This window comes from Tachysurus fulvidraco, chromosome 7 (assembly GCF_022655615.1).
Source record: "Tachysurus fulvidraco isolate hzauxx_2018 chromosome 7, HZAU_PFXX_2.0, whole genome shotgun sequence".
Lineage (NCBI taxonomy): Eukaryota > Metazoa > Chordata > Actinopteri > Siluriformes > Bagridae > Tachysurus > Tachysurus fulvidraco.
Window position 1 is genome coordinate 28,664,290 of NC_062524.1, and position 12,500 is coordinate 28,676,789.

Consider the following 12,500-nt stretch of genomic DNA (forward strand, 5'->3'; position numbering starts at 1 on the left):
GTAATTCATGTAATAATAGGGAAAACCCTGTGAGGAGAAACAGGACTGTTAATCTGAAAATCTGAATGAAACACACACACACACACACACACACACACACACACACACACACACACACACACACACCTGTCCTCCTGGTACCTTAGCGAATGGGAAGTACTGAGGAACCTTTAGGGAAAAAATAAAAATAAAGAAGTCATTACAGATCCCTACAACACCTGTAATCCACCTGCCCTGATCTATCAGTAGGTGTTAAAGCTATTGTAGGATCTCAGACACTCAGGGTTGTTACTGAAACCTGCTATGGCACCTGTACCTGGATGGGGTCCTGGCCGTTGGGGGGAGGAAGGGGGTTGTTGGGGTTGATGGGTCCTGTAGGCTGCTCTTGCTGAAGAGAGGGAAAGAGGAATGGGGGCAGGTTCTGCTGTGGGGGCAGGAAGGGTCCAGGAAGCTGAGGACCAAGATTCAACACCTGAGGAGGCAGCAGGAGTTCAGGCTGAGACTGGATCAGGAACGGAGTGAGAAATGGAGAACCCTGAGAGAGGTGAGGGGGAAAAATCAGGAAAACTTGCACACATACTGAAGCGAAGAAAGAACGAGACAGATTAAGATTTTAGATAAACTCCGGTGTTGTGTCTGAACTTAGGGACATGAGATTTGTTTTATTTACCTGAACCTGTGTTTGTCCCAAACCCATACCGGTGAGCGTGAGTCCTGGCAGACGCACAATCTACACACAACAAACTCGAATTAACATCAAAGCTACAAAACAAACATCAAATATAAAGAGATATGAACTCATCTGGGATAAAGACCTCATTACTGTTACTGGCAATTATTCCCAACTGCTGGCGGAGGATCTGGAAGAGGAAAAAGCGTCTGTTACGGTTACGTTTTGATGGTTATGGATTAAGTCAAAAAATACAACAGTGTGTTTTTATTTAAACATAATCAGATACTGTCAGTTCCTCTGTAGCTGATAATTCACCTTTAACACCAGGTGTTTAATTTCTTTTATAAGCCACCAAATTTAACAACAAGGATTATTTTGACTTACTAAAGGACATCATAATGTTCATCCATTTCTAGTTTCATACAATGTCGTGTAACATCTGAGAAACAAAAGAGTTCCTATTTCTCTGTTGAAGCTAGTTAAAATTGGCTAGTCATCTTCTGTTACAGATAAAGTGTAAAGTATAAACTCCATTCCTGAGGAACATCTCTGACACTGGAGACTCCTTCCATAAACATCATCACATCCCTTTAACAATCACACATTAGACTGTGACAGGGTGTTGCTATAGAAACAATATATCACATATGAACATGCATATGAACCTGTGCTACTGTCATAGCTGATGTTCTAAAAAAAACCTAATCAACTCTTTCTGACCAATCAGAATGCAGGAATATTAAAAATATTAAATACTCACCGGAGCTGAGGAGCAAAAGCTGAGAAGAACCGCTAAAAAGATGAAGGTCTGGAGCTTCATGGTGTCTGTCTGTGAAACAACAAATCACCAAGAAGTGTGAGAGCGAACGTCCGAGTCAAAAGTCTAAATAAGCGCCTGGGTTTTTACTGCATTGAAGTAAAAGTAGCAGGCTGGTACCTTCACTGTGGAGCGGAGATGAGATGTGTGAGAACGCCGCTTTGGCCTCAGCTATTTAAAGTGTCTCCTCTACTCTTATCTGACATGCCGAGGCACCGTGTGGTCATGATATCATCACACGCTGATGACTTCACCTGACCGAGGAGCTGAACGAGCCAGAACATTCACCTCCACAGAACCTCAGGTGCACCCTGAGAACTTCTCTCCTCTTACTCATGACTGTCTAGGTTTGGTCACGTGATGTCATTGTCCTGGTTTTAACCCGGCTGCTTCTGTTTTTTTCTGCTTCTGTCATGCTTCTGTTTTAACCGAATCAAAGCGTGTCAGAGATCGGAGTCTGGAGTTAAACTAATGACCATGTTGAGGAGGAGGAACCTCCTGAGCTCAGCACTCTGTTTAATCTGCACCTAAACTCCACGTCTGAGCTCCGGGTCATTATCGGCTTTTCTGACTGGCCGGAAGATGACAAAAAAAGATGAGAGCTAATATAAGAGCGCGTAATACGATGAATAATATAAAGAGTGGATTCTGATTGGTCAGAAGGTGTTGAGTGTTTTTCTGACAGCTAACGCTCTATTTTTAATGCGGCACTGTTGCTATAGCAACAACTCTAACATAAATAAATTTAAATACATCTTGTAAATATTTATGCTGAAGTAAGGAGATGTTTATGTTATATATATATATAGAAGGAGTCTCCGGTGTCAGCTGGACCTTCAGTAAAGAGGAGATTTTACTCTCTGTGGTTTATCAGTTCCTTTCATTGTTGTTTTCTCTTATTAAATTCAGGACAGAGAGACGGAGAGGTGGTAAAGGAACGACTGCTCAGAACTGCTTCAATTACACAAGACATCTAACTGTAAATGGGTTTAAAATATGGCGTCTTGTTCTTTAATCAACAGGAAACAGACATCAGTAAAGGCATTCACTAAATTCCAGGGGTTTTGTTACCATGACGCTTTATTACCTTACAGTTAAACTATTTTAGAAAACAAATAAATAACTGAAAACTATAGTGGGAGGCATGATGGCTTAGTTAGCACGTTCGCCTCACACCTCCAGGGTCGGGGTTCGATTCCCGCCTTCGCCTTGTGTGTGTGGAGTTTGCATGTTCTCCCCGTGCCTCGGGGGTTTCCTCCGGGTACTCCGGTTTCCTCCCCCGGTCCAAAGACATGCATGGTAGGTTGATTGGCATCTCTGGAAAATTGTGTGTGTGTGTGTGTGTGTGTGTGTGCCCTGTGATGGGTTGGCACTCCGTCCAGGGTGTATCCTGTCTCGATGCCCGATGACGCCTGAGATAGGCACAGGCTCCCCGTGACTCGAGAAGTTCAGATAAGCGGTAGAAAATAAATGAGTGAGTAAGTGAGAAAACTACGGTTAGGGTCAGGGTTAGATTATCAAATAGGCCACGCCTACCTGATGATGCAATATCTGTTATGCTGTTCTGAAATCCCTGTAAATAAGTGCATCCCGATCAGTAAAGGAAGAAAACAGGAAGTTTTTAATATAAGGAGAAACAACTAAAACTATGATGTCTGTACACTGCTGTTAGTGTAAAAGGAATAAAACACTTTATGTGAAATTGGGAGTAAATTTCTTTCATGTTTATTTGCTTATTTTAACACATTCTTGTTTTATATAGAAGTGAGAAATTTGAAAAAGTCAATACAATAATCACAAGAATGTTTTTACATGCATGAATATTTTTTATTAGTGATCATCAAATGAAGTCAAAACCAAAACAAATTGCATTTTATTCTTTTCTATTTTCGTCTAATCTGATTCTAACAATCAGTAAAATATTTCTACAATTTCTACATTTTGTTATCTAATGATCATTTCTAAAAAAGTTCAATTAGAAGCTGCTCCGAGTCGAACCTGAGAGAGAGAGAGAGAGAGAGAGAGAGAGACAGAGAGAGAGAGAGAGTTTTACCACAACAAATACAAGAAGTTTTATTATATATTATTATTATTATTATTATTATTATTATTATTATTATTATTATTTGATACAGAACCTCAGCAGGCTTCACTCATCAGGCTGCTCGGTCGGAGTCGGGCTCGACGTCACCTGACATCACAAAGAATCCGTAAGTAAATAACATTATTATTTCCTAAAAGGTGTTTCTAATGTCTCGTTATCGTCATGGTTACGTTACCTGAGCGAGCTGATCGTTCTGAATTCTCCAGCGCTGAGAGAGAGCACGCTGAGGAACAGATCAACACCTTCAATTAATCTCACATTAATTTAATCAAAGGAACAGATTATTGTTGGTATTGTTGTTTATTCCCTCGTCACTCAGTCACATGACATGAAGAGATGATAATAATCAGCTGTTGTTATTTACCGCTGGCTGTAATATGGATCTGTCTCAGTTTATTGTAGTCAGTTTTAGGGTTAGTTAACCCTACCGACACCCCTAACCCCAGTTACCCCTAACCCTAGTTACCTCCCTAACCCTCTCTCTAACCCTACCCCTAGTTACCTCCCTAACCCTACCCCTAACCCCAGTTACCCCTAACCCTAGTTACCTCCCTAACCCTAACCCGTTACCCCTAACCCTAGTTACCACTAACCCTAAGCCTAGTTACCTCCCTAACCCTACCCCAACCAACCCTAACTCTATTTACCTATAACCCTAGTTACCCCTAACCCATGGTTACCCCATACCCCTAGTTACCCCTACCCTTAGCCCTAACCCTGCCCCTAGTTACTCCAACCCTGCCCCTACTCCTAGTTACCACTAACCCTAACCCTAGTTACCTTCCTAACCCTACCCCTAACCCTAGTTAACCCTAACCCTATTTACCTATAACCCTAGTTACCCCATACCCCTAGTTACTCCAACCCTGCCCCTACCCCTAGTTACCCTGCTACCCCAAACCCTAACCAATCTTTTAACAGAAAATAGTGTGAAAGCTATAATAACTAAATATAATATAGTAAATCACAGTGTGAGATTTTAAACTGTTATATTTTTATAATATCTGAAATAGTTTTTTTTTAATAAATACATTTTGTAACTTTTCCAAATTGCGGTTTAAAGTAGCAGATAATCTCTGTGTGTGAGAATTACCCTGAATCGTGGCACTGTTCCAGCCGGCATGTCACCCTGAGGCTGCTGTCCATTTGCCCCCGGGTTCATCTGCCCCTGAAAAACACACCGTTACTCATCAGAGAGAAAATGTCTACATCATGTACCACACACACACACAAACATATTACCTTCCATCTCTCCTCATTCTAAGTAAAGGTGTGTAAACCTACCGCTGCCTGCTGTTGAGGAGGTAAAACCTGACGATTGACAGGTGGCAAGAAGGGCATTCCCTAAAACCACCAGGGGGCAGAAACATCATTACACACTGTTGCTTTAAACCACTTCATTATCAATTAAACAAACATTCTAATTATTTAATTGTAACCGGTTGATATTTTTAGATCTTTTTGTATGTAGTGAATAAAAAAGGTTTTGGAAAATTCAGAATTTGAAGTTTAATAACTGTTTAAAAAGGAATTTCCTTTGTTTATTTTTAGCTTTTTAAAGAAAACTGCTTTCTTTGGTGATGTGACGTCTTTTGTGATGATGTTCATACAGAATCGTCCACATACTCAGATCTTTGGATATTTAGCGCTAAAATTCCTGCTACACAGAAATCCTACAGACTGGAGATGAGTGGAAATGTAAAAACCCCACAGGAGGTTAAATACCCCGTTCGGCTGGAAGGGGAACTGCTGAGGGAACTGAGCCGGAGCGTTGGGAATTCCGAACGGAGGCTGGAGCATGTAGGGAGGGATTCCAGGAAACATCTGAGGAAAAAAATACTGATAATGATTTTAAAAAACTTTTTTATCATTATTTCAGCACTTAATAAACAATTTCATTTCTAAATAAAAAATGACAAATATAAAAATCATGTAAAACTTATCACAGTAGATTTTTTCTTTTTAAATAGGATTTGGGAAATTACAAATTATTCTAATGTGCCAGAATATTTTAATCATAAATAATAATTTCTTAATTTCTGAATGTTCTTAAGCCATTTTTCTTAAATTTGTTATTAAATATCAAATAAAAGTCAGCTTTCACTGCAGTCCCTAAAATTGAAAAACCCTAAAATTCTAAAGATTTGAAGATGTTCTTACTGGAGCAACAGCTGGCTGAGCGAGGAAAGGTCCACCTCCTCCAAGCAGAGCCGGATTCATGCCTCCAACCACTAGCCCAGGGTTCAACAGTCCTCCATTGAGACCAACGACACCGGGGTTCACTCCGACAAGACCGGGGTTCAGACCAACGACACCTCCATTCAGACCTCCAACCACCAGCAGTTTCTACACATTGTGGGAATGCAGGAGGTGAAGTCCATGTCAGTTGACTCAACACTAAATGTTCTTAGCATCTCCGCTAAGAGCTAAATCTAAATGCTAGTGACACACATTTATTTATTTCCAGCTTCTTTAAACTCTACTTTCTCCTGAAAGATTTAGCAAGGAAACAAAACACAAAAATCCACAAACTCCATCCACTTTTCGTTAACATTGTGTTTTCTTACCTTGGCTGAAATCACCTGCAAGGATAAAGGTGAAAAAAAAAACCCTGATTATTATCAAACTGGCATAAAGAATGAATTTTTTATGAGAATTGATGTGATGGTGTCTTACGCAGGCAGCTGAGGCCAGGAAGGCGACAAAAACAAAGAGCTTCATGGCTGTAGACTGAGAAAGACTGTAAAAATACCTTAAAAAACGTTTAAAACATAAAAGATATGGACAGAGTTCATTTTTGAAGGTGTTCCTCAAGGCTCAGCTCGAGGTCCAGTTTTTTGTTTTAATTTTAATTTTTTTTATTTAAAATATCAAAGAACAAATGAAAAAAAATGAGCTCTTTTATGTACTCACCTCACCAGAGACGATCTTCACAATCTCAGAGCGTGTCTGTTCTCTCCTCGGCTCGGACCCCAGCTTTATATCGGTCCTGAGAAATTATACCTTAATGACTTCCTGCTCTCAAATCCAGGTGTTTGTTTGCTTGTGAAACACTTGAGGTAAACATGTCCTGAGCTTTTGTTCACATCTCTAAACCGGAGCACTTTAATCCGAGCCACAGAAATAGATGATGAGTAAAAACCCTGTAATTGAATTTTGAGGTTTTTGCTCTTTTTGTGTGACAGGATTTAAAAGCCACACGACTCCATGACCTCATGATGAACACCTGAAACCTGCTCCTTCACAAACACAACACGACATGACACGCAATCTCCAGAGACTGAACATTAAAATATTACATGACACCAGAAATGTTATTGATCTGATTTATTATTTATTTTAGAAATATGATTGTGCTTTATTTCATTTTTATGCCACAGTGCTGATGAGGTCTGAGACTCTGATTGGTCAGAAGGTGTTGATTCGTTCTCTCTGACCGTAACGCAAGTTTGCATCCATGTCATTTCTATAGCAACAGCTCATTCACCAGATTTTCTAACATTTCGGTTTTCTTTAAATAAGGAGATGTTTGTGTAACGTGTGTAAGGAGTCTCCAGTGTCAGAGCTTTGAGGTAAAGCTGTAAATTCAAGTTTAGAATAAAAAGAATAAAGTGAAGCTGAAGAGGAACGAGTGTTTATAGCCGATCTAATAAAATTAAAATAAAACATCCTGTACAAAGTAACAGTAACTACATCACTGATCTGAGTCTGTAATGTAAATTTAAAAACTTCAGGAATACTTCGGAATTAGTATGACAAATAATTCTTTAAAATAAAATATTAAATTCTTTTAAAAAATCTTTAATATTTATAAGACAATTATTCGTCATTTTTGTCCAAATGAACAAAAAAAATCGTTTTGCTATATCTTCACTGAAACCGTGAGGTCTTAGATTTATTTTAGGTTTATTTCTATGGGGTCAGAATTGTTTCGTTATTCTGAATAAATACACTATGATCCACAAATAAATATAAAGAGTTTCACAAATATTTTTACAAATTTCACAAAAAGAAATGAAATTCACAAATAAATAAAATGGGATTTGCAAATAAAAAAAATATTTATAAATTGTATTTATTTGCGAATGTCTTCCTGCTCATTTGTGAATCGCGTTCTGTGCATTTGTGGATTTGAAACATTTCTAACGTCAAGACGTGCACAAGAATCCACAAATAGGTGGACTCCGCCCACCGTCTACTCCAGCCAATCACGTTCTGATTTACTCGCTCTTCACACTACCACTGGACCCATTGATGATGCTGAAATCGTTTCCATAGAAAGCAGAACTGAACTAACCCTTAGTGCTGCTACAGTCCATACAGGGTTACCAGATTGGGCTCGAATCTGCGACAAATGTTTTTTATTTATCGTATTTTGCAGTACATATTACACTGTGATAGTGCGAGTAAATCAGAACGTGATTGGTTTGAGGTAGACTGTGCCACGATTGGTCAGCGCCACGAGACCGTCGTCCGAGTGGCTGGAGTAGACGGTGGGCGGAGTCACCTATTTGTGGATTCTTGTGCACGTCTTGACGTTAGAAATGTTTCAAATCCACAAATGCACAGAACGCGATCCACTAATGAGCAGGAAGACATTCACAAATAAATACAATTTATAAATATTTTTTTATTTGCAAATCCCATTTTATTTATTTGTGAATTTCATTTCTTTTTGTGAAATTTGTAAAAATATTTGTGAAACTCTTTATATTTATTTGTGGATCATAGTGTATTTATTCAGAATAACGAAACAATTCTGACCCCATATATTTCAGGATTGTATTAAAATGTTCGTGTCAATTATTTTTATATGTGAATAAATACATTATTTTAAATGTGTCTACAGCTGACATTAATTATTGGCACCCTTTTAGAGAAAGTTAAAAAAAAAAAAGTATGTTTTTAAATATTGAGCGATTTGCAGGAAAATGATGGTGTTGTCAAGAACGCTGACTCAAAAGCTGGAAATATCTCACTGTGGTGACAATAAGTCATCTGTAATTTACAGTAATAAATATCTTATTTAAATATGCAAACACAAATCCATTTCATTTTGTTCATTTATTTAAAAAATCAATTAAAAATGTAAAAAAATAAAAAAAACAATAATAATAACAACAATGATAATGAAACATATAAAAATAGTTCAAGCTCAGGACAAAAGCAGCTTACAGGAGCATGAAATGAGTCAAACTCCCAAAGAAAAAAGGGGGATTTATAACACTTTGAAATTTTAAATGATAAAAGGGACAAAATAATCAAAACACTAAATTAATTTCCAGTCATTCTATTTTAAATTTTTCACAAGTAATATTACATGTTTTAGCTAAGTTATTAATCTAGAGCCTAATGAGGTCATTTTTGTTTTGTGCATAAACTTTTTAATGCTAGATTTAATCTGTAGATTCAAATATCACATGATGACGCTGGACATTTGCATTAATCTCAAATTAAATCTTTTTTAAATATCAACATTTCAAGCAAATATCAGGAAATAGTTGCAATGAACGAAAGTGCTGAGCGAGAAGACAGAGTCTTTTTCAGGTAAAGACCCTGATCTCTAATCAGCATCTAAAGTAGCAGCTCAGTGCACAGTGTAAACAATTAGTATTGAAACATTAGATTTCATATATAAAATACATGGTCCTGAGGTGTTCATATTTTGGTAGTTCATTCACATTAATGAAAATAATGTGTGAATGAAAATAATAAAGTGAGTGTAAACAGCAGGATATTTTTCCCTGCACTTTTCTACAGTTATTAATACAAATTACGAATATACAAGCTTATATTTAAAGTGCAAAGAAATGAAAGCTATTAGAAGTTGATTTAGTCAGTTAGCTCAAAAGAATCAGTGGTTAAGTCTTTGGGCTGATGATCAGATCGATCAGATTAGTATTAATTAATATTTACAAGCATAGAAAGTGACATCACTGATCAAAAACTATATCTAGTTGACAGTAAACAACATTCCTAACACTAGCAAAGAACTAGACTTGTTTTTGATGTCTATCAGCTTAATTTGGTGACATTAGTACAGAATTCCAGGTCGTACCATGGGATTGAGGTATGGTGGTTTTCCAACAGAGAAAAACTCAGAGAAATCATTATACATCCAAACTACATTCAGATTTCACTGAAAAGATATGGGTTATGATTATTGTAAGAGGTAAGGATAAGAGGTAAGGGATAAGGGTAAGAGGTAAGGGGTAAGGATAAGAGGTAAGGGTAAGGATAAGAGGTAAGGGGTAAGGATAAGAGGTAAGGGTAAGGATAAGAGGTAAGGGTTAAGGATAAGAGGTAAGGGGTAAGGATAAGAGGTAAGGGATAAGGGTAAAAGGTAAGGGTAAGGATAAGAGGTAAGGGGTAAGGATAAGAGGTAAGGGATAAGGGTAAAAGGTAAGGGTAAGGATAAGAGGTAAGGGTAAGGATAAGAGGTAAGGGGTAAGGATAAGAGGTAAGGGTAAGGATAAGAGGTAAGGGTATGTGGTAAGGGTAAGAGGTAAGAGGTAAGGATAAGAGGTAAGGGGTAAGGATAAGAGGTAAGGGGTAAGGATAAGAGGTAAGGGTAAGGATAAGAGGTAAGGGATAAGGGTAAGAGGAAAGGGATAAGGATAAGAGGAAAGGGGTAAGGATAAGAGGTAAGGGTTAAGTATAAGAGGTAAGGATAAGAGGTAAGGGTAAGGATAAGAGGAAAGGGGTAAGGATAAGAGGTAAGGGGTAAGGATAAGAGGTAAGGGTTAAGTATAAGAGGTAAGGGTAAGGATAAGAGGTAAAGGTAAAGATAAGAGGTAAGGGTAAGGATAAGAGGTAAGGGTATGTGGTAAGGGTAAGAAGTAAGAATAAAAGGTAAGAGGTAAGGATAAGAGGTAAGGGTAAGATGTAAGAGGTAAGGGTAAGAAGTAAGAGTAAGAGGTAAGGTGCAGATTAAAAGCGCTCAGGTTTGACCTTCTGATCAGTAACCCATAGCCTTAACCATTGAGCTACTTACAGACTTTTGTTTATAAAATATTCTGCTGTGAAAACAAAAGATAAAGTAAGAAGATAAAAATAATATCTGCAAACAAATAACAAAGATGACTTCAAGGTAAAAAAAACATAAAATTAGCAGCTGTTTCATTTCTCCTCAGCTCCTTAGACTGGCTGGTGCCGATACTTCCGACAACAGAGAAGTGCAGCTAGTTTTCTCCAATTTGCCAAAAGAACACCACCAGCAGCACCAGCTAGGAAGATGAATATGTAAACGCTCACCACACTGACGGTGTCACGTGCTAGTAGAGGAAAGAACAAATGACTCTGAATCACATCAACAACTCAACTCAGTTCCCTTTCAGTAGAATTCAGTCTTGCATGAAATCATTTTAAAATATTAATATAACATTTAAACAAAGTATAGAGGAACTTTTATCTTCAGATTTAAAACATGTTGAACATCAGTGGGAGGAACTAAAGAAGAATCAATACAAATGAGTTAAAAAAAACTTCACACAGAAGCTCAGTGTTTAAATAAATGTTAAAGACATGTTTTATGTTTGAAAAGATTTATTATTAATAGAATTGGAGGAGTTTAAGTATCTTGGGGTCTTGTACACGAGTGAGGGAAGGGTGGAGCGGGAGATCGACAGGCGGATTGGTGTATCTTCTGCAGTGATGCGGTCGATATACCGGTCTGTTGTGGTGAAGAAAGAGCTGAGCCTCAAGTCGAAGCTCTCAATTTACCGATCGATCTACGTTCCTACCCTCACCTATGGCCATGAGCTGTGGGTCATGACCGAAAGCACAAGATCCCGGATACAGGCAGCCGAAATGAGTTTCCTCCACAGGGTGGCTGGGCGCTCCCTTAGAGATAGGGTGAGGAGCTCGGTCACTCGGGAGGAGCTCAGAGTAGAGCCGCTGCTTCTCCACATCGAGAGGAGTCAGCTGAGGTGGCTCGGGGCATCTGTTCCTGATGCCTCCTTGATGCCTCCCTACAGGGGAGGTGTTCCGGGCATGTCCAACTGGGAGGAGGCCCCGGGGAAGACCTAGGACACGCTGGAGGGACTATGTCTCTCGGCTGGCCTGGGAACTCCTCGGTATTCCTCAGAAGAGCTGGAGGAAGTGTCTGGGGAGAGGGAAGTCTGGGCGTCCCTGCTTAGACTGCTGCCCCTGCGACCCGGTTTCGGATAAGCGGTAGAAGATGGATGGATGGATGGATGGATGGAGAATTTGATATAATTTAAAAGATCAGCTCAATTTGATGAAGGTAAAGGCTGAAGATGAAGTTAAAGGTTCTACTCGATTAGAGGTTTTAAATATTCATGTTTCCTCAGCATTTAACCCCAACATCCTGTGGTGCATTGTGGGATTTAATGAATTGAATTTAGAAATATTTTCATAAAATTCTTCACGAACAACATTTTTTAGTTAGTTTGAGTTTATTTACAGCCAGGCCATCGTTTTAGTGTGACAAGCTCTGAACAGCACTTAAATCTGTGACTGAAATCAGTTGATTAAAGAAAGTTAAAGAGAATACACCAACCTGTAACCATAAGAGTGACGATCTCAGGGGTTTTGTTTTTTCCGTTCAGAGCAGAACATTTGTATATGCCAGCATCAGAGCTCTTGACATTGTCGATGATTAGAGAGAGGTTTCCTCTCTTATAATCCTCTCTGGAGACAGAAAACCGTTCCTCAAATCCTGGACCAAACTCCATCTCTCCGTGTTCAAGCTTCACCACCAGCTTGTCATCTTTTTCCCATCGGACGTTGACGTTAGATTCGGATGCGAGTTTGTCCGTTTCAGCGTAGCAAGACACCATCGTTTTATCTCCAATAGCAGCAGTGAATTGAGTTGGAACTGGGATAAAACAAACAAACAAACAAACAAACAAACAAACAAACAAACAAATAAATAAATACAATTT

At 38.6% G+C, this 12,500-nt stretch overlaps 3 protein-coding genes and 1 long non-coding RNA gene across 11 annotated transcripts in view; 1 reads left to right on the plus strand and 3 right to left on the minus strand.

Moving 5' to 3' along the window:
• odam (odontogenic, ameloblast associated) overlaps positions 1–1,982 on the minus strand; it is a 3,069-nt gene extending 1,087 nt beyond the window's left edge. Inside the window, exons 1-7 of one of the 4 annotated variants that reach the window (XM_027157953.2) lie at positions 1,611–1,982; positions 1,434–1,502; positions 816–860; positions 671–730; positions 317–535; positions 127–168; positions 1–27 (exon numbers count right to left, since the gene is read on the minus strand). The exon at positions 1–27 is cut by the window's left edge and continues 108 nt beyond it. In XM_027157953.2, coding sequence (XP_027013754.1) covers positions 1–27; positions 127–168; positions 317–535; positions 671–730; positions 816–860; positions 1,434–1,493 — 453 coding nt within the window. In that variant the 5' untranslated portion in view covers positions 1,494–1,502; positions 1,611–1,982. Of the gene's footprint in view, positions 28–126; positions 169–316; positions 536–670; positions 731–815; positions 861–1,057; positions 1,183–1,433 lie in introns of those variants that run through there. The other 3 variants (XM_047815962.1, XM_047815961.1, XM_027157955.2) reach the window with 3 other exon arrangements.
• LOC113649976 lies at positions 409–5,467 on the plus strand. Its single transcript, XR_003442305.2, has 3 exons — positions 409–544; positions 3,626–3,700; positions 5,207–5,467. It is a non-coding gene; the product is annotated as an uncharacterized LOC113649976 (long non-coding RNA).
• Positions 3,294–7,278, minus strand: scpp9 (secretory calcium-binding phosphoprotein 9). Of its 3 annotated transcripts, none has more exons than XM_047815967.1 (10): positions 6,508–7,278; positions 6,271–6,324; positions 6,162–6,176; positions 5,755–5,940; positions 5,320–5,433; positions 4,879–4,938; positions 4,688–4,762; positions 3,770–3,817; positions 3,629–3,681; positions 3,294–3,488 (listed from the first exon to the last, which is right to left on the minus strand). In XM_047815967.1, the coding sequence occupies exons 2-9, from the start codon at positions 6,313–6,315 to the stop codon at positions 3,640–3,642; spliced, it is 585 nt and encodes a 194-aa protein (XP_047671923.1). In that variant the 5' UTR covers positions 6,316–6,324; positions 6,508–7,278; the 3' UTR covers positions 3,294–3,488; positions 3,629–3,639. The 3 variants fall into 3 exon arrangements, with proteins under 3 accessions (XP_047671923.1, XP_047671922.1, XP_027013757.1); XM_047815966.1 differs by having other exon boundaries at positions 6,271–6,346; positions 6,508–7,275; XM_027157956.2 differs by having other exon boundaries at positions 5,320–5,418; positions 6,271–6,346; positions 6,508–7,266.
• A 2,903-nt stretch (positions 7,279–10,181) lies between these two features.
• si:dkey-22i16.9 (vascular endothelial growth factor receptor 3) overlaps positions 10,182–12,500 on the minus strand; it is a 3,518-nt gene continuing 1,199 nt past the window's right edge. The window contains exons 3-4 of one of the 3 annotated variants that reach the window (XM_047815951.1): positions 12,116–12,433; positions 10,182–11,923 (exon numbers count right to left, since the gene is read on the minus strand). In XM_047815951.1, coding sequence (XP_047671907.1) covers positions 11,910–11,923; positions 12,116–12,433 — 332 coding nt within the window. In that variant the 3' untranslated portion in view covers positions 10,182–11,909. The remainder of the gene's footprint in view (positions 11,924–12,115; positions 12,434–12,500) is intronic. The other 2 variants (XM_027157945.2, XM_047815952.1) reach the window with 2 other exon arrangements.

Excerpts from the sequence above, each read along its gene's own strand:
- scpp9 (XM_047815967.1), bottom strand. The coding sequence starts at position 6,315 with ATGAAGCTCTTTGTTTTTGTCGCCTTCCTGGCCTCAGCTGCCTGC. Across the intron at positions 5,434-5,754 it reads CTCAGCCAGCTGTTGCTCCA|TATTTTTTTCCTCAGATGTT; the intron begins GTAAGAACATCT and ends AATCATTATCAG. Across the intron at positions 3,818-4,687 it reads GAACAGTGCCACGATTCAGG|CGTGCTCTCTCTCAGCGCTG; the intron begins GTAATTCTCACA and ends TCTGTTCCTCAG.